This window comes from Tenebrio molitor, chromosome 5, assembly GCF_963966145.1.
Source record: "Tenebrio molitor chromosome 5, icTenMoli1.1, whole genome shotgun sequence".
NCBI classification, from domain to species: Eukaryota; Metazoa; Arthropoda; class Insecta; order Coleoptera; family Tenebrionidae; genus Tenebrio; species Tenebrio molitor.
In genome coordinates this window covers 3,390,665-3,411,988 of record NC_091050.1, presented here as the reverse complement: position 1 = coordinate 3,411,988, position 21,324 = coordinate 3,390,665, and the positions used below count along the sequence as shown (strand labels likewise).

Here is a 21,324-nt window from a genome sequence, read left to right as displayed (position 1 = left end):
ATTTGCTTCGAAAATAGGAATCGTTACGTTATTCTGTTTTAATGTAAAACGTTGCAAAAAAAGAAAAAATGTAAGATATTTTTGGCTCTAAATTTAAGGTTAGCTGTCAACATGCTTCAATTAATCTACGCTTTAAAAAAGCACAACAATTGACGGTTTCCAACGCCTTCCCAGCCCAGGATTTCATTACAACTTAGCGTGCAACTAGCAACTACCACTCTAACCGTGACCGTGGCTATATTTTTCTTTAAAGTCCCTAGCACGACCTGCTGTATAATAACCGGCCTGTTCATTTCATTAATAAAGCCAGGGGGGTATAACTGAGATACATGACCTTGAACATTAATTGACGCAAGCTCCATCTATACCTAGTCCACGAAACTTACGTATTGTTTAGTCAAGATACAGTTTGTCCTTGCAGTTTTGGTTCAGCAAACAAAAGCTGGCTCAAGGGTCATGCGCACGGGTTATGCGTCCCACGCCTAGATGTCCAACGTCCGTGATAAATAGCCAGTCGTCATTATTTGTGTAATTTTATTATAATATTAAAACAGTGTTTGTAATAATCATTATTTCAAAAATCATAGGCGTTGTTAGTTAATAGTCCTAATACACATTGTTGCTACATTATTACCACATGAACCTTGGTACTTTATAATTAATCGTTAGAAAAATAATTCTTATGATTTTATAAGGAATATAGGTATATATGCCTTAAGATCATAAGATTTTTTTAAGGATTAGTTATTAAGTATCAAGATTTATGTGGTAATAATTAGTAAATTGAACTTAAAATTTTACTTTTATTCGAAAAAGGTACCTACAGGGTTCGGTGTGTTTCCTAACTAATTATTTCTCGGGACTAAAAATAGATGGCGTCGCAAACGCAGTTTTTATTTCAAGTAAAGAGTGGGACATCCGTATCATCCGTGAATAAAGCATTGCGAAAATGTTTCCGAGAAAGAGCCAATTTTCACCGATGAGGGCGCCACAGTACGGGCGCTTCTGAAGAATAAAAATGCGGAAAAATAGGTTTAGACATGATTTTAGAGTTAAGATTGAGCACAATAAGTTCATATTTTCTTTCTAAAACAATACTGAATACATTTGTATTTTTGTGTTTTTGATTTTAAATTCGAATGTCATTTGAACGAGAAAAACTCTCGGTGACAAAAACTTAAGATGAATAATATCCCCAAAAAGCGCCCGTACACTAGCGTACACTAGCGAACAGGCCGGTTAATACAGCAGGTCGTGGTCCCTATTAGATATATTTAGGGACTTCATTTTTCCCCTCTATGTTTTTCCCGGTCTACAAATGACATCTACAGGCATATTTCAAATGTAAATTATCCTGGTAACAAACCATGCACTGTAACTGGTCTTTACATCATTTCATTATTACATTCACGCTAGGAGTCACTTCGGCGAGTAATATCTATGGTAGTAAAATAAAAAATAAATGGCAATTGTAAAAATTCCGCCGTTTTGAAAGTACTGAAGTTTGCATTGTGTTTGTGTGGTGTTGATAAAGTCTGAACTGTCATTAATTAGTTTAAATCTAGTTGAATATGAATTTTGCAAAGGTAAGTTTTTAATTTGCTAATTTCTACAAGTTGCACGACAAAATCTTGCCTATCTTAGTTTGTAGGTTAGGTACTCGCACAAAAAATTTATAGTAACGTAGTAATTAATGTTGTGTAGTTATCTAGCATACTAGTGTTGTTTAATTATTACAATAAGATAAGTGCCAATACAACTTGAAAAAGATTTGGATAGGCTTATGCGGTATTTATATGACCTTTCTCAATACATCAAATGCAACGCAATCGTCACTTTTTGAAATAGGTGTTTGTGGTTATTTTTCAACGAGGCGTAGGTCAACAATGGACTAAACTGAAAGATTAATTGAAGAATTATCTAACAATCACTCCATGATAATAATTATTTTATTAACCTTGGCTTCTCCTTTCTTATTAAAGCGGTGGATAACTCAGTTTGTGCTTGTAATTAAATAAAAGAGAAAATTACTCACACTAATCATTGTTGTAGTAGGCATAAATGTTTAATTGGTTATTAATGTTGGATAACATCTGGGTATAATGTAAGAATGACAAAACATATGTTTATTAAATGCCTACAATAAGCTTAGTGTATTGTTACATCATTGTTACTCACCTCTGTGCATACCTAATGATAATTTGAAATATTATTAATCCATTTTTACAACAGATTTATTGAAAGATGGTTGTATCCGATTTAATGAAATGCCATATCTGAAAATTCTGATTACAAACTCTCGTCTTTTGGATACATTGTTGTATAATATGTATCATGTATCATAATTTTGCTTTGAAAAGTTTAAAGTTTTCATTTGATATACAGGGTATTTCACGAGTGATAATGAGCCCGACGCAATTGAAAATACATTTCCAAAAAAATAAATTGTTGTAGGTTTGACTATAGAAAAAATTGCGGAATGTTTGTACACATTTTAATTATGGAAAACGTAACGTAGTAGATGAGTAACCGTGGAGAGGAACCCCGTCCGAGGGGTGCTTTTTCTGGAAAAACGTCAACACTTCAGGAAAAAGTAGCTCAATTTTATTATGCACATGGTCTATTTTGTAGTACATATCCAGCAACTTGTGTTTTTGTTGCAATTTGTGCAACTTTACTTTCATGGTGAGTATGTAATAAATATTCAAATAGCATGTAAATGTTACGTAATCAATCAAGGTTGTAATAAGGTATGATAATAAATGGCACTACATATTTTCAGCTATCCGTTATTAAATTTGCCTCTCCCGGGAAATTCACCGCTGCAAACATGGACTTCGAGTTTAAATTCAAGTTCCAATGTTCAACCGTTTTGTTACGTTCAGCAAGTGGTTTTGAAAAGCACGGTTTTACCTTGGGGACCAGAATTAACGTTAGGTGACGCTTTCAGAGCGCCGCTGTATGAAGCATTCAAAGTTTTGGAAATTGTCAGAAATTATCAAGATGAAACAGCGTCGAGAACTTTGGGACACGTTTGTCTTCATGTCGAAGCGATAAGGAGAAATAAAGAAAACTACAAAAATATCTTACCCGAGTATAGTTGTTTGGTATTATCACCGGCGAATCTGTGGCAGCAAGATGTACTCCAGTTCGCTCAAGACAATTCTTTACTTACAACAATTTTTAATCATCACGTAAGAAAAAATAGGCGTTTTATTTCGATTTTGTTAATAATCCCTTATTTTTTAGAATTTTCAAAAAGGAAAAACTTCAATAACGGAAATGCTATTTGGGATGAAAGTTTTTGATACGGGAATCAAAAGATATCCTCTAAGAAATAGATATAGAATAATACAATATGCAATTACGTTATTTTTTAAAGAGTATGACCCAAAGTAAATTTAGCCAAATGTGGAATTATTTTATTCTAATTTGTTTGTTTCAGATTTGTTAGTGGGTTACGTTTTAAACTTCAGTCTGCATATCCGCTACATCAAACTCTCGAAAATAATTCCGACACAGATCCGACCATTTTAAATAATACTTTTATCATACAATATCCTGGTGAAATTGATTTCGTCGAATTTATTCCGATAACTGTGGCCTTTTTAATGCTGTTCCTTTACTTTTATTTCTCGTTTAGCAAAATTGAACTAATCCATTCAAAAATTGGAATGGCATTTTCTTCAGTTGTAACAGTGTTTACTAGTCTCACAATGACCTATGGATTGTGTTTTTTCTTCGGATTGACTCTGAATCTTGACGGAAAAGTTGTATTTCCGTATTTAGTTTTACTTGTTGGACTCGAGAATGTGTTGTGTTTAACGAAAAGTGTAGTATCTTCACCTTTACACTTAGATGTAAAAATTCGGATAGCACAAGGCTTAAGTAGAGAAGGGTGGTCAATTACTAAGAATCTTCTTTTGGAAATTACGATACTGACATTCGGAATATTCACATTTGTGGCAGTGATTCAAGAGTTTTGCATTTTTGCTGTCGTAGGGTTGGTGACAGATTATTTTATGCAGATGGTCTTCTTTTCCACCGTATTAGGTATCGATATCAAGAGAAAAGAAAACATGGTTGAAAAAAATAATTTTAATTTTCGAAGCAGTTTATATCAGGGTCAAGCATTTTATGAGAGATCTTTGGGAAACGGTGGTATGCGAAGGTCTAAATCACATCCCAGGCTAACTTCATTTCCCACCAACGTTGTTGCCGGGCAGGCACAGGGAGCTCAAGAAAAGAAAATTCCAAAGAGATTAAAACTCGTGAATATTTGGACCAGAACTCGATTTTTTCACAGAGCTTTTATGATACTTATGGTGATATGGATAACCAATATTGCCTACAACAGCGGTCTTATAGAACATTATATTTTAAATAATAATTACTTTCATAACAGAATAGAAGAAACAAGCAACTCTGACTTAGAACAAAACTATTCCACCATCAAACTGTTTCCTTTACTGAATACCAACAACACGTTTATCAATAAAGTCAGTTATGTTACTCACAGCCCTATTGATTTCAAATATCAACAAAATCACACATATGATCTTGAAAATTTAAAACATTCCGACTACGAACCGTGGTTAAAACTATCGCCACAACACTGGAGTAGCATCGTCAGAAAGTATAATTTATCACTAAGTGGACAATATATAGCCATTCTTCCGAATATAAAAATATCACATGTAATACGTCCAGACCAGGCCGTTCTTTTGAGGAATCCTGTTGAAAAATACGGAGAAAAATTCCAGTGGCAAGCTTTGGCAGCAGCTTTGGATCCGATCGACTTCAATGGTATGGAAACTGCCACTAGAAAAACAACTGTACCGCAATCAGAACAACCGTTTTATCCAACGTCAGTGTTTGCCATGATTTTAATAGCAATTTTGTGTTTTATTAGTGTAGTAGTTTTGGGATATACTTTCGTAGTATTGTATCGGTGCATTTGTTCGCGAAATTACGCGGAATGGCGAGCTTCTTGGTTCAGTGAAAAAAATGAAGACAACGTAGAAGATCAAGTTCTACTGGAGGCGGTCCCTGTTGTTTTAGAAGGACATCAACAAGAAGTCGAGTGTATAGCCACGGATGGCGTCAATCTAGTGAGTTCTTCGCTGGACGGACAATTAAAAGTTTGGGATAGTAGTACCGGAGAACTTTTAGCTAACGTTGATCGCAAATCGTAAGTAAACACGAAAGAAAAATCGTTCTCTTTTAAGGAATTTATTTCAAGGTATTTTCGTGGTACTTTCGAATTGTCATACGATGTTTCCGAAGAAGGCGACGATAATTCTTCAGACTATGAATCTGGTTCACCACCATCTCGATGCGAAGGATCTTACTTTCCCGGTCTTAAACATCGAATTAATACAAATTTTGCGAATGTGAAAGATCATTCAAAGTGGAGTTCGTACGATGCCAAAGTAGACTTTAATAAAACTTATCGGGAATTATATTTCTATCGTGATATACCAAAAAGGAGCAGAATTAAGGAAGCGAACAAGGCCAAAGAAAATAAAAGATTTAGTTATAGTGAAAGTAATCGAAATTTCAACAAAACTGACTTGGAATTTGTTGGTGATAATGTAACTTTAAATGGTGCTGTTAATTGTAATAGCAAACTGTCTCCTATTTGGTGCGTGGACTATTTGGATAATTTAATAGTTATTGGGTGTGCTGACGGAAGATTGGAGTTTTGGGAGGGCAGTACAGGGCGATTGAAGGTATGATAACTTATTCTGTTCGTTCAGAGTATTCATGAACGTGTTTTAATAATCGTATTGTTTCAAAATAGACTAATATCATTTCTTGTAAATTTTCCCCACCAGATTCATCTACGCTATGAAACAAATGTTTTCTTTGTTCCTGGGTTATAAGTGTTATCTCGTAATTTTATTTTCTAATGGCAGTTGAGCATAAGTAGCATTAATCGTACGTCGGTCAATCAAAAAATCCGTGAAAATAACCGTGACTATTGATCTCAGTAATTAAAGTTCGTGGGCGTTTTGTATGCGATAAGTTTTCGACGGATATTTAACCTTCCCTAAAATTTTGACACCAGTGGAACACTTGCATCTTCACCAAGTTGTTGTTGAAGCCGTATAAGAATTTCAGCGTACTTAACACTTTCGTTGCAAAAAATCTAATGATAATGCGTACCCCAACAGAGGTGTGAACTATCCACCTACTGTCCAATCATTGTTGGTAACACTAAACAAAAATAAATGCAAATACGGGGCTTAGAAATGGCATTTGCTTACTGGCCAATTTTCTTGCCTTCGAGAGTAAAATTTCAAGTTAAATTTAAATTGACCTCCTAGATAACAAATGTCAATCTCCTGGTTACAAAAGCAAAATTTGTGACAAATAATGGCCACTTTCTGTATTTTTTAGACATGTTACATGTAGTATCACTTAATTTTAACGCGATTAAATTTAATAAAAGTATGCGTCTTATACATGTGGTACTTTTTATTTCATATTTTATGTTAATCAAACTTGAATTTGTTTTTCTATAAACATTGCTGCAGTGTGTGTGTGTGGGCCATGAGTGGCCTAGACATCGGAAAGTTAAGCAAAACAGCTTTGACATGCAACGTATTAATATTAATCTCTGGAATGACGTGATGTATTTGTCCCACGAACGTTTTATTTCTTCGTGTAAAGAGACGATTAGTATATTTAAAATGCAGGTATACGAACAAATCGAAGAAGTTTTGTAAGATTAACATTGACGCAGAATTCTACTGAAGACGATTTGACCACTACAGAGTGAATGAATCTAATTTTCAGTGCGTATATGGTAACAAGACCGTTTAATTTCTCACAGATTTTGTAACACTCATAATAATCTACCGTAATTAAATTCCCAGAAAAATGTGAACACGATGAAAATACTAACTAAAAAGTTCATCACCATGTACCGGTCCCAAAACCTAGCTTGATACTTGAGATGGTCAGATAGAATGAGACTTGCAAGAAAGATCGAAAATCCTCCCACGGCTTCATTTACAGAGGGTCTCTCCCCACTACTTCCCACAATTTCTCAAGTATCAAGCTACGTTTTGCGACCTGTAATATTTAAAAAAAAATCCAGGAATAAAAATTGTGTTATATAGTATTATTGTTAATTGACCGACGTAGCGTCAGTACGTATAAAGACAAAAAAGTGTACAAATGCTCAGCTCAAAATGTTACATTCTTTTTCGGTGGCTAAGAACAGAAACCTTATTATTGCAAATAAGTTGTGGTTCGAAGCCCATTGCACTGAAACTTAAATTTATTGTGCACCAATAGAAGCGTTGAAAGGTGACAGTTCTTTTTATTACTTGATAAACGTGCGAATAAAGTGTGACATACTATGAACTGAACTGTAGAATGTCATTCTAAATGATTTATTATATGTATGTGCATCCGCGATACACGTGAAATGTCAAGTTATTTAAAATTCGTGACTTTTTTATATTAAATGATGCCTATTTAATATTGAAATGAATAATCTGATTAAGTCGAATTAAATTTTATCTTGTGCATATACAGGGTGATTCACGAATAGTGTCTGATTTATTTACAAAAATATAATTATTTTGACACATTTGATTGACACTATTTTAATTTTTCTGAAATTGGATTACTATGATCACAAAGTTTTATTCAAATTGAAAAGCAGCGAAGTATTCTATGAAAGAGTAACTTGTGTTGCAGGAATAAAGGCGCTAAATTAGACACAATTCGTGAATCACCCTGTAATTATTTTTAATAAGAATAAACGGTAGTTTTTTTCCTTATTTCACAAATCAAATTTTATATCGCTAATATGCCTAGTGACACGATTCAAAATAGGCCATTTTGGAGTTACTATAAGTTCCAGCACGGTAAGCTCGTCTTTTTTTCCAATAGTAACACAGGCATAGGTATCTCAATTTTTAATATTGGATCACCATGCTTCCTATGAGCGATATGACGTAACATTTATACACTTTTCTGAAGCATCATTTTTTTTAAATATGATCTCTTGGTCAACCTTTTGTTGTTTTAATGTATTTGGTTTTCTAGTGCATATTTGAAGATGGCACAGAAGTGGGTATAACCAATTTAAAACTTGTCGGCTCAAGACTAGTGGCATGTCGATTGTATGGTACGCTCGAGTTGTTTCAGTTACAAACTTATAATCAGGGCCGTCCAATTGATTGGAATTTTACATGGGCCTACCGAAGAACTCATGTGAGGACTGGTTCCGTGGGCTCTGTACCTGACCATAGTAACTTAGTTTTAAATGTAATATGATTTTTTTTTTTTTAATAAGGTATCCGTTTAAAGTGTAAATGTACAATTTTAAGGATGCCGATGAAGAATTTCGTTGTTTAAAAGTCTTTAGCTTGAAAGCTCATCAGCAGCCAATCATATGTCTTGATTGTGAAGGAGGAAGAATACTTACTGGGAGTCAAGACCATACATTAAAAGTGTTTCGTTTGGAAGACGGAAGTCCACAATATACGCTGCACGGTCATTGTGGACCGATCACTTGCATGTTTATTGACAGAGTAAGTCCTGCGACCTCAGGAAGTGGATCTCAGGATGGGATGCTTTGCGTTTGGGATTTACTAACAGGTAAAGAAATTTTTTCAGGGCAGACTACGAAACATACTTCTATTTGTGTCGGTCTGTTACAAAAGTGACACTTTAATATTCCTGAAGTACGTAACAACAATTTAATATCAATAGATGAACATAATATTTGTTAAAGAAAATCAATGAAAGGGATTGCTATCCAAATTTTGGCAGCGTATTAAATAAAGATTTTTGACTAATAATAATGAAATACCGAATGATTGGCAACGTACAGGCTTTGCGAAATATTGTGTCAAACTCTAAGTTAAGAAAAGGTTCATTACTGATCCAACTATTGCAATCATAATACCGGCGAGACGCCGGTAATTATGTTGATTAGCACTGCACTATTACTTGATAGTAATATCCGTAATAGTGTATGTACTCCGGCAAAATTGCCGTGCCGCCGGATGGTGGAGGGTTCATTAATATAGGTTTCTAATTCTGGAATATAAATAATAAATAAGTAAAGGGTGTTTTTTAAAATTTGCCGTCGAAGTAGGCGTTGGAGAGTGGATTGAGATCGCACCACTCGTGGAAAAGCGTAAGATTTAAACAGCTGATCCGTGATCCTTTACCTGTATAGTGCATTCACAATCGACAGTTCAACGTCTACTTCGACGCCAAATTTAAAAAAAACACCCGTTATATATGTATTCATATTTTAATTTGCAGGTGCCTGTGTGTATAATATTCAAGCCCACGATGGAAACATTACTTCGTTAACTTATTCGGCTAGCTACGTAATTTCCCTAGGTGCAGATGACCGCCTATGTGTTTGGGAGCGTTTTCAAGGTCATCTTTTGAACACCATTTACGTTTCCCAAACTTTTTCCAGTCAAGTTTTAATGTTAGCCCCTCATTTAGTTGTCACAGCACGAAACGGAGGTTTGGTTATATGGGATGTGCGGTCAGGTGATTGTGTTAGAACTATAGCCCTAGGGCGTTCACCGTTTATATTTATTAAACAGTTGATTTTGTTGCGAGATGCAGTGTTCTGTGATTATGGAAATCAATTACGCATTGTAAGATTTCCGATAATCACTCATAAATTCGATTAAGTTATTCCCGGGAACGTGCCTTGAACGAAATAGATTCTATGTAATCTGAAAAAGGTTACGTTAAAATTGTTATGACAGATTTTTCTATTATTTCAATTTCTGTGTTTTATGTTTTATACGTAAAAGCGTAACGACGTAATGTACGTGTAACATTATTTATAATATTAGGGTTTCGAATACCTTATTTGTTTCCATTTAAGTTATTTATTTATTTGGCGAAAATAACATGCATTTAAGACGACTGTTTGTTAATATTTTTACGACTTGTTCTGTTAAACTAAATATTTTTGCAAAGTAATAAATATTTTAATTAATATGAGAAATTTTTCAATACATTTGAACAAAGTAGGATTGAAGAATGCATTTTACCCAAAAGAGTTTTGGTTAGGTACTATTGAGAGCAAAAAAAGTGGGACATCAAACTTCTGTTAGTTTTGAAAAATCCGATGTAGTTCCAAGCCTTATTGTCATTTTGCCTTTGATAATGTATTGTCATAGGAATTTGCCAGTATTCTAACTGGCAGTTTAAACCATTTAAACATTATTTTATACTCCTATTTTCCTATTTTCGAAAAATATTAGTCATGCACTTTGCTCACCCACAAACATCGGTTCTCAATTACACGTATAGGTGAAAATTTTTCAAGAAAATTTGTTACGTTAAATAAAGTATAACAGTAAAATGAAGTGTCTGACCTTTGTGGCTTCCACTTCTGTCGCAATTGGCGACGAGTCCCCTCTTCTTCAAAGTATCGGACTTACTGTAACAAAAAAAATATATTGCAGCTTACATTTTTACTGCTTATTTGATAGTTTCAAGAATTATGAAATTAATATAAAATAAATTCCGTGAGACTAATTCATATTGAAAAAAAAAACTAAAAAATAAACAAAAATGAAATGAAAATTAAATTACCCTTTAAATCCAGTCCACAAGCGATCCGCGCTGATCCTCCATGTCGCACCCGTCGAAGGACGAAACCTAGTCCTGATGAAAAAAAAAAAAACATCTTCCGATCGACATCATTTTCAACCATCACATTATTCAGAAAAACCGTTAATTATGTGTTATGTCTTGGGATAGGGGATCGGGAGCGTGTGCAATCACTACCAGTGCCCAGTCATTACTGTCTTTTTATTGACTCCCCACAATTTACATTATCTACAATACTATGACATCTTCCCCTTTTAAAAAAAATACAATTTTTCTGGACGTCTAACCTTTCGTCAAACTTAGAGATATAAATTGTTCTTCGTGTGTGTGATGAGGAAGCAATTTTATCTTGCTCAGTCTCGCTTACTTCGTTGTCTTCCTTATCACTCGCACTAAAATTATCACTGCTTAATTCTATTACCTGTGATTCCTCATGTGCTTCATCTTCCTCATTGTGAAGATTTGACTCACTTTCAGAATCAGAAATATATCCAGAAGGTTTAAGAAAATATCTATTCCTTCTTAAGATTACATCACTACCATCCTCCTTAACTAAATAGGATCTATCATTAAATTTTCTAACTACATGTCCGATTACCCAAATATCGTCTTTCCTGATGTACACTTTATCACTTGCCTTTAAAGGTTTTAAAAACTTAACAGACTTGTCATAATACATCTTTTGTTTACTTTGCCTCCGTACTAACATTTGACGTTGTTTTTTAAAATCAATATTCTTTGGAAGTAATAACTTACTTTGGATAGGTATCAGCGTTCTTAACTTTCTATTAAAAAACAGTTCGCACGGCGACAAAATACAGTAATCTACAGGGGTGTTTCTGTAATCTAACAAAGCTAGCTCTAATTCTGTTTTTGACTCTATACATTTTTTAATAATATTCTTAACAGTTTGAATGGCCCTTTCGACTATTCCGTTTGATTTCGAATATTGAGGACTAGATGTGACATGTTGAAAATTCCACTTTTTAGCAAACTCTTCGAACAAAAATCCTGCATATTGCGTACCATTATCAGATACTAAAGTTTGTGGAATTCCCAATCTCCCAAAAATATTTTTTTTTGTTCGACACTGTCAGAATTTGAGAATTTTCTCCTGTGTGAACGGATTTTGATGAATTTGACAACTTGTCAAAACGAAACGTCAAGCTAATTTTAAAGATTTTCAGCCATTTGGAGCCTTTGGGGGGGCTCGTCGAACAAAAAAACGTTGTATTCAACTCGTTCTTGTGTAATTTGCGCTTTTTTGGCACTCGTGGACCTTTAAAACTCTCGTTTCACTCGAGTTTTAAACTGGTCCACTCATGCCAAAAAAAGCCCAAATGACACACGAACTCGTTAAATAAATAACTATTAAAACACGAATCACTGTCTCTGCCGTTATATTATTGACTTTAAACACCTCTACGTATTTAGAAAAATAATCAGTAGTGATTAGGAATTTACTTCCGTTATATTCAAACAAGTCACATCCGATCTTTTGCCAAGGATACTCTGGCACCTCGTGTTGTTTGAGTGGTTCCTTAAAATTATTTCGGGAATATTTTCGACATACTTCGCATGACATTACTCTATTTTCAATATCACGGCTCATGCCCGGCCAATAGAGTACTTGTCTAGCCTTTAAAATACACTTGGTAACTCCTAAATGACTCAAATGAATATGATCTAACATTTCTTTCCTTAAAGTTTCTGGTACAACCAAACAATTTCCTCTATAGACTAAATTATCGATAATTACCATTTCTGATCTCACACCAAAATACGCTTGTGACTCTAACCTACACTTTGCTTTAGAATTAGGCCACCCTTCTTTAATGTACCTCGATACTATTTGTAAACCCTCATCTTTCCGAGTTTCAATACGAAATTGTTCATTTTTTGCTCGTGAAATAGGAAAATGTTTTCTTAAATAATTTACCTGAGCCTCATACTCATTAGTAATAGTATATTGTTATATAAGTGAGGAAAGGGATGCATTGCTAAACGAGAATGACAATTGGATCACGAGCGATAGCGAGTTGATCTAATCATTCAAGTTTAGCAATGGACCTTTCCTCACGTATATAACATACTATTTTTTCCAACGTCAAGAGCTTTCGCTTTATCTTGCATAGGTATTATCAATTTATTATTTTATACAAATCAACATAGAAGTAAAATTTGAAAATCACGTTTCCATGCTCACAGTAAACAATAAAATTTAATTAATGAATGTCAAGTCGTGTTTTTACCAAAACTTGAAAATTACTCAGAATTTACTAAACAAATAGTGATGGAAGTAGAAGATAGTGTTGTAAATTTACCAAATACAGAAATTACAGAAGCAGCGAAGTAGGTATCTTTGGAATTATTACCTATAAAATCTCGAGCACGCTACGGAAAGGAATACAATGCGTTACTGAGATGGAGACAAGTAGTAAGAAGCGCTAGTTTGGCGTCAACGTCAAGCTCTGTACCGACACGTTATTTAGAAAAAAAAATCAGGAACATTTGGAGTTTTAATTCGTGTAAAAAATTGTACATTTAATTTCTATAATACTGATAAAAAAGTTAAGTATCTTTGTAAGTGCTAATTGTTAATAAAGAATTCTGACAAATGTATATATATGTATATTTGAACGTTATTTTAAAGTATGTACATACCTAAATGGGGATCAATTTTTTTTTTACTTTCCCCACTAGTGAGGGAAGTGATTTACTTTCCTCACATGTGATGCAAACGCCTACTTTCATCTCTAAATTGAGTGATGGAAATGTCATTTTCAGACTTGACGTTGGAAAAAAATTTTTGTTTCGTCGTTCGGCATTTTAATTCTACTAAGAGCATCTGATATGTACATTTCCTTTCCCGGTTTATACCTAACATCTAAGTCATAAATTTGTAAATCTAAAAGCATACGTTGCATTCGCATTGGACAATCGATCAACGACTTCTTGAAAATATGTGTTAACGGCTTATGATCGGTTTCGACCACGACCTTTTTCCCATAAATATACTGGTGAAACTTTTTCGCCCCGTATACTATTGCAAGCATTTCCTTCTCAATTTGAGCATAGCACTTTTGCGTGTTCTCAATGACCTTGACGCGTAAGCTACTGGAGCACCTTCCTGTAACAATGCTGCGCCTAAGCCATCCTTAGATGCATCTACTGTCAAAGTTAAAGCTTTCGATGGATCATAAAATCTTAAAACTGGCGCTGCTGTTAATATGTATTTTAATTGCTCGAAAGCCTTTTGCTGCTCAAAATCCCAACGAAAAACTACCTCTTTCTTCAACAATTCCCTAAGAGGCTTTGATAGTTCTGCCACGTTCGGAATGAATTTATGTAAATAATTGACGATTCCCAAAAACGATTGCAATTCCTTAATGTTAGTTGGTACTGGATAATTTTTTATTACCTCGATTTTACTGTCATCCGGCTTTATCCCTTGATCGGTAATTTTATGTCCTGTGTACCTAACTTCATTAACAGAAAATTTACATTTATTTACATTAAACTTTATATTATATTTTCGAGCCCTTTCTAATACTAAGTTCAATCTTTCATCATGGTCTTTTTGACTTGTGCCCCAAACTAAAATATCATCTACATAAATCTCAACACCGTCAATTCCCTCAAAACATTGCACAATTTTCCTTTGAAAAATTTCTGACGAACATTTTAGTCCAAAGGGAAGCCTTTTAAATCTATATCGTCCAAAAGGCGTATTAAAAGTACATAATTTTGAACTACTTTCGTCTAGCTCTATATTCCAAAATCCGTTGTTTGTGTCTAAAACTGAAAAAACTTTCGCGTCCCTTACTTTACTCATTATATCGACATACGTAGGAATTGAAAAATATTCGCGCTTGATGGCTTTATTTAGATCCGTTGGATCTATGCCAATTCTAAAGTCCCCATTCGGCTTATTCACAATAACGAGAGAATTTACCCAATCGGTTGGCCCTAACTCTTTAGCAATTATATCTTGCGCTTCTAAACTATCTAACTTATCCTTTAGTTTTACCAGAATTCCTTGAGGAAAGCGTCTTGCCGCGTGCACACATGGTTTTACTGAAGGATCGATCTTAATGCTACATTGACCTTGCAAGCATCCGATACCACTAAAGACGTCTGGGTATTTCTCGAAATAATCCTTGGAATCTTCTCTTGTCACACCCTGTACCATCTTTGCAATTTTTAGTTTGTCTATTGTTTCTCTACCTAGAACAGATCTTCCATTACTCTTTGATACAAACATTTTTATACTACAACTATTATTTTTATAAAGAGCCGGAACTGTGATGTATCCCAAGATCTTAATACGACTTCCTGTATATTCCATTAATCTGGTATTGTCTTTTATGATTTTTACATTGCCAAAGTATTTTTTATATACAGAAAATGGAATAACATTTACGTCAGCTCCACTATCAACTCTAAATTTGACATCTTTGTTGAAAATTTTTAAATCAACCATCCAATTGTTTTCATTGGCGTTATTTTGTACCAAATCTACAAATAACCCTTCATCGCGATCAATATTGCTAATTCTCCGATTCTTACAAAATTTAGCAAAATGATTGTATCCACCACAATTTTTGCATTTTTTACCATAAGCTTTGCACTCACGTTGCTTATGTAGTGAACCGCACCTATTACAATTGTACATATTGTTAGCATCAAATGATTGTTTATTGTCGGCATTAAAGTTATTGGAACTTATCTGCGTTTGATGATTTTTGAAATGCGCTCCTCTCTGTCTGCTGCTCGCTTCTTCTCTTTTCCCATCTCTGTCTCGGCCACTTGCAGTCCCTTGACGTTGTACCCTTTTTTGTCCATCTTCAGTTTTTCTCACTCCCATAACTGATTGGAATTCGTCTGTCCTTCTTCCACTTGTGGTGCACAAAATTTCCATTTGCTTGTTCGTTATCTCTGCCGCCTTGCAGATTTCAACAGACTTCACCAAGTCTAAATTTTTTGTTCGCAAAAGCCTGTCCTTCACGTTCTTATCTCTGATACCCAACACCAATCTGTCCTTTATCAGCGACTCGCTCAATGTCCCAAATTCGCAATTTTCACTTAGCTGCTTCAGCTGCGTTACGTACTCATCCACGGATTCTTCTTCTCTCATGTCCCTTGAGAAAAATATGTACCTCTCGTAGGTCACATTGATTGTAGGAGCAAAATACGCTGTGAATTTCGCTTGAATGCTTGCGAAACTCGTCTTTTCTTTCACACTTTCGAACTTGAAGGTATTGTAAATTTTCAGCCTTGTCTCCAACGCACTTAAGTAAAACCGCCCCCTTGTACTCCTCAGTTTCCTTTTCCGCCTTCGTAGCTTGCAGATAGATGTTTAACTTTTGCACAAAAAAGCTCCATTCCGCTGCGTTATCTCCGTCTAACTTTAACTCTGAAGGTGGTTTTGCACTGTTCTGCATTTTGCTGTTTTTTCTTTTTTCCACTTTAGGAATTCACTTTTCACTTTTCAAACTTGACTTTCTCGTTGAATTTGTCTTTTTTCCGACTGCGCCATGTTATGTCTTGGGATAGGGGATCGGGAGCGTGTGCAATCACTACCAGTGCCCAGTCATTACTGTCTTTTTATTGACTCCCCACTATTTACATTATCTACAATACTACAATACTATGACATTATGTAAGTCACTTCTCTTGTCCTTGATGTCCGTTTGAAAGCTTTTCATCAATTTATAATAATAATAGATTTGATCCCACTAAAGGGTACACTATCGCAGCGTGAAGCGCCGGATATCATTAACCTGCTAACAGGCTCGGCCGATGTAATGCCTTGGAACAAGTTCCGGCTCCAACAGGCTCAGGCCCATTTATTGCATCGGACAGAATAGAAAGGAAATATGAACATTCCAACTACAAAAACGACAAAACAACAAATCTACAGAACTCGAATTTCCAAAGCGATTTGAAGATAAATTCAAATACTGAACAAAAATATTAAATTTTCCTACTAATTATTGCTAAGGTATTTCTATAGAATGAAACCGGCAAATCATTAAAACAAGCGGATTTCATAACCGGAACCACCACAACCGCGTAGTATGAAAAACACCAGTGAATTTATTGCCCTAAAGAGAATTATTCTCAATTATTCTCTTAAAATTTTTTAAAAGTTCTTTTTTTTTTAAACGAAATACATAACCAAAATAAACTGTCTGACCTTTGTGGCTTCTACTTCTGTCGCAATTTGCGACGAGTCCCCTCAACTTCAAAGTAACGGACCTACTGTAACAAAAGAAAAATATATTGGAGCTTACATTTTTTGTGCTTATTTGATAGTTTCAAGAATTATGAAATTAATATTAAATAAAATAAATTCCTCGGGAGAAATTCATTTTGGAAAAAACATAAAAATAAACAAAGATGACTGAAAATTAAATTACCCTTTAAATCCAGTCCACAAGCGATCCGCGCCGACCCTCCATGTCGCACGCGTCAAAGGACGAAACCTAGTCCTGATTGAAAAAAAAAACATCTTCCTATCGACAAAGTTGGTCGATCAAATTATTTATTACTGACCAAAAAGTAATATATGTCATTACAACTCCAGTTACAAGGAGCCATAATCTGTTTTCCTAGATTTTGTAACACTACTATAAATCGCGTTCAATTTTTCCAAGCAAACACTTCTGGTACAAGTTAGTAGAGAGCCATTGCCAGTTCAAATAGCAACGGAGCCTTATTCGCTCGCATCTGATACGTCATACGCGAAATTAAATCTGTTGATAAATCTATTAAATTATTCGTTTAAAGGAAGCTGTGGTTCCTTAACTGTTTCGAAATATAAGACATGCATTAGGATGGTTTTCACCCACAAACATCGTATAGGTGAAAATTTTTCACGAATATTTGTTTCAGTAAACAAAAAATAACATTAAAATAAAGCGTCTGACCTTTGTGGCTTCTACTTCTGTCGCAATTTGCGACGAGTCCCCTCAACTTCAAAGTAACGGACCTACTGTAACAAAAGAAAAATATATTGCAGCTTACATTTTTTGTGTTTATTTGATAGTTTCAAGAATTATGAAATTAATATTAAATAAAATAAATTTCTCGGGAGAAATTCATTTTGGAAAAAACATAAACATAAACAAAGATGACTGAAAATTAAATTACCCTTTAAATCCAGTCCACAAGCGTTCCGCGCCGACCCTCCATGTCGCACCCGTCAAAGGACGAAACCTAGTCCTGACTGAAAAAAAAAACACATCTTCCTATCGACAAAGTTGGTCGATCAAATTATACATTACTGACCAAAAAGTAATATATGTCATTACAACTCCAGTTACAAGGAGCCATAATCTGTTTTCCTAGATTTTGTAACACTACTATAAATCGCGTTCAATTTTTCCAAGCAAACACTTCTGGTACAAGTTAGTAGAGAGCCATTGCCAGTTCAAATAGCAACGGAGCCTTATTCGCTCGCATCTGATACGTCATACGCGAAATTAAATCTGTTGATAAATCTATTATTCGTTTAAAGGAAGCTGTGGTTCCTTAACTGTTTCGAAATATAAGATATGCGTTAGGATGGATTTCACCCACAAACATCGTATAGGTGAAAATTTTTCACGAATATTTGTTTCAGTAAACAAAAAATAACATTAAAATAAAGCGTCTGACCTTTGTGGCTTCTACTTCTGTCGCAATTTGCGACGAGTCCCCTCAACTTCAAAGTAACGGACCTACTGTAACAAAAGAAAAATATATTGCAGCTTACATTTTTTGTGCTTATTTGATAGTTTCAAGAATTATGAAATTAATATTAAATAAAATAAATTCCTCGGGAGAAATTCATTTTGGAAAAAACATAAAAATAAACAAAGATGACTGAAAATTAAATTACCCTTTAAATCCAGTCCACAAGCGATCCGCGCCGACCCTCCATGTCGCACCCGTCAAAGGACGAAACCTAGTCCTGATTGAAAAAAAAAAACACATCTTCCTATCGACAAAGTTGGTCGATCAAATTATTTATTACTGACCAAAAAGTAATATAGGTCATTACAACTCCAGTTACAAGGAGCCATAATCTGTTTTCCTAGATTTTGTAACACTACTAAATCGCGTTCAATTTTTCCAAGCAAACACTTCTGGTACAAGTTAGTAGAGAGCCATTGCCAGTTCAAATAGCAACGGAGCCTTATTCGCTCGCATCTGATACGTCATACGCGAAATTAAATCTGTTGATAAATCTATTAAATTATTCGTTTAAAGGAAGCTGTGGTTCCTTAACTGTTTCGAAATATAAGACATGCATTAGGATGGATTTCACCCACAAACATCGTATAGGTGAAAATTTTTCACGAATATTTGTTTCAGTAAACAAAAAATAACATTAAAATAAAGCGTCTGACCTTTGTGGCTTCTACTTCTGTCGCAATTTGCGACGAGTCCCCTCAACTTCAAAGTAACGGACCTACTGTAACAAAAGAAAAATATATTGCAGCTTACATTTTTTGTGTTTATTTGATAGTTTCAAGAATTATGAAATTAATATTAAATAAAATAAATTTCTCGGGAGAAATTCATTTTGGAAAAAACATAAAAATAAACAAAGATGACTGAAAATTAAATTACCCTTTAAATTCAGTCCACAAGCGTTCCGCGCCGACCCTCCATGTCGCACCCGTCAAAGGACGAAACCTAGTCCTGATTGAAAAAAAAAAACACATCTTCCTATCGACAAAGTTGGTCGATCAAATTATTTATTACTGACCAAAAAGTAATATATGTCATTACAACTCCAGTTACAAGGAGCCATAATCTGTTTTCCTAGATTTTGTAACACTACTATAAATCGCGTTCAATTTTTCCAAGCAAACACTTCTGGTACAAGTTAGTAGAGAGCCATTGCCAGTTCAAATAGCAACGGAGCCTTATTCGCTCGCATCTGATACGTCATACGCGAAATTAAATCTGTTGATAAATCTATTAAATTTTCGTTTAAAGGAAGCTGTGGTTCCTTAACTGTTTCGAAATATAAGACATGCATTAGGATGGTTTTCACCCACAAACATCGTATAGGTGAAAATTTTTCACGAATATTTGTTTCAGTAAACAAAAAATAACATTAAAATAAAGCGTCTGACCTTTGTGGCTTCTACTTCTGTCGCAATTTGCGACGAGTCCCCTCAACTTCAAAGTAACGGACCTACTGTAACAAAAGAAAAATATATTGCAGCTTACATTTTTTGTGCTTATTTGATAGTTTCAAGAATTATGAAATTAATATTAAATAAAATAAATTCCTCGGGAGAAATTCATTTTGGAAAAAACATAAAAATAAACAAAGATGACTGAAAATTAAATTACCCTTTAAATCCAGTCCACAAGCGATCCGCGCCGACCCTCCATGTCGCACCCGTCAAAGGACGAAACCTAGTCCTGATTGAAAAAAAAAAAACACATTTTCCTATCGACAAAGATGGTCGATCAAATTATTTATTACTGACCAAAAAGTAATATAGGTCATTACAACTCCAGTTACAAGGAGCCATAATCTGTTTTCCTAGATTTTGTAACACTACTAAATCGCGTTCAATTTTTCCAAGCAAACACTTCTGGTACAAGTTAGTAGAGAGCCATTGCCAGTTCAAATAGCAACGGAGCCTTATTCGCTCGCATCTGATACGTCATACGCGAAATTAAATCTGTTGATAAATCTATTAAATTATTCGTTTAAAGGAAGCTGTGGTTCCTTTACTGTTTCGAAATATAAGACATGCATTAGGATGGATTTCACCCACAAACATCGTATAGGTGAAAATTTTTCACGAATATTTGTTTCAGTAAACAAAAAATAACATTAAAATAAAGCGTCTGACCTTTGTGGCTTCTACTTCTGTCGCAATTTGCGACGAGTCCCCTCAACTTCAAAGTAACGGACCTACTGTAACAAAAGAAAAATATATTGCAGCTTACATTTTTTGTGCTTATTTGATAGTTTCAAGAATTATGAAATTAATATTAAATAAAATAAATTCCTCGGGAGAAATTCATTTTGGAAAAAACATAAAAATAAACAAAGATGACTGAAAATTAAATTACCCTTTAAATCCAGTCCACAAGCGATCCGCGCCGACCCTCCATGTCGCACGCGTCAAAGGACGAAACCTAGTCCTGATTGAAAAAAAAAACATCTTCCTATCGACAAAGTTGGTCGATCAAATTATTTATTACTGACCAAAAAGTAATATATGTCATTACAACTCCAGTTACAAGGAGCCATAATCTGTTTTCCTAGATTTTGTAACACTACTATAAATCGCGTTCAATTTTTCCAAGCAAACACTTCTGGTACAAGTTAGTAGAGAGCCATTGCCAGTTCAAATAGCAACGGAGCCTTATTCGCTCGCATCTGATACGTCATACGCGAAATTAAATCTGTTGATAAATCTATTAAATTATTCGTTTAAAGGAAGCTGTGGTTCCTTAACTGTTTCGAAATATAAGACATGCATTAGGATGGTTTTCACCCACAAACATCGTATAGGTGAAAATTTTTCACGAATATTTGTTTCAGTAAACAAAAAATAACATTAAAATAAAGCGTCTGACCTTTGTGGCTTCTACTTCTGTCGCAATTTGCGACGAGTCCCCTCAACTTCAAAGTAACGGACCTACTGTAACAAAAGAAAAATATATTGCAGCTTACATTTTTTGTGTTTA

At 34.6% G+C, this 21,324-nt stretch overlaps 1 protein-coding gene across 2 annotated transcripts; it reads left to right on the top strand.

Annotated features, from left to right (window-relative positions):
- The first annotated feature begins 1,424 nt into the window (after nt 1–1,424).
- On the top strand, nt 1,425–9,994 carry LOC138130504 (sterol regulatory element-binding protein cleavage-activating protein-like). Of its 2 annotated transcripts, none has more exons than XM_069047009.1 (9): nt 1,425–1,586; nt 2,455–2,685; nt 2,783–3,194; nt 3,250–3,383; nt 3,446–5,191; nt 5,243–5,732; nt 8,065–8,286; nt 8,349–8,619; nt 9,295–9,994. In XM_069047009.1, exons 2-9 carry the CDS (start codon nt 2,522–2,524, stop codon nt 9,678–9,680), a joined length of 3,825 nt encoding a protein of 1,274 aa, XP_068903110.1. In that variant the 5' UTR covers nt 1,425–1,586; nt 2,455–2,521; the 3' UTR covers nt 9,681–9,994. The 2 variants fall into 2 exon arrangements, with proteins under 2 accessions (XP_068903110.1, XP_068903109.1); XM_069047008.1 differs by having other exon boundaries at nt 3,250–3,395.
- Nucleotides 9,995–21,324: the final 11,330 nt, after the last annotated feature.

Bases quoted from the DNA above. Each gene is read 5' to 3' on its own strand.
- LOC138130504 (XM_069047008.1), top strand. From the start codon at position 2,522: ATGAGTAACCGTGGAGAGGAACCCCGTCCGAGGGGTGCTTTTTCTGGA. The intron at 5,192-5,242 runs GTAAGTAAACAC...ATTTATTTCAAG, and splicing joins GCTAACGTTGATCGCAAATC to GTATTTTCGTGGTACTTTCG. The intron at 8,620-9,294 runs GTAAAGAAATTT...TTTAATTTGCAG, and splicing joins CGTTTGGGATTTACTAACAG to GTGCCTGTGTGTATAATATT.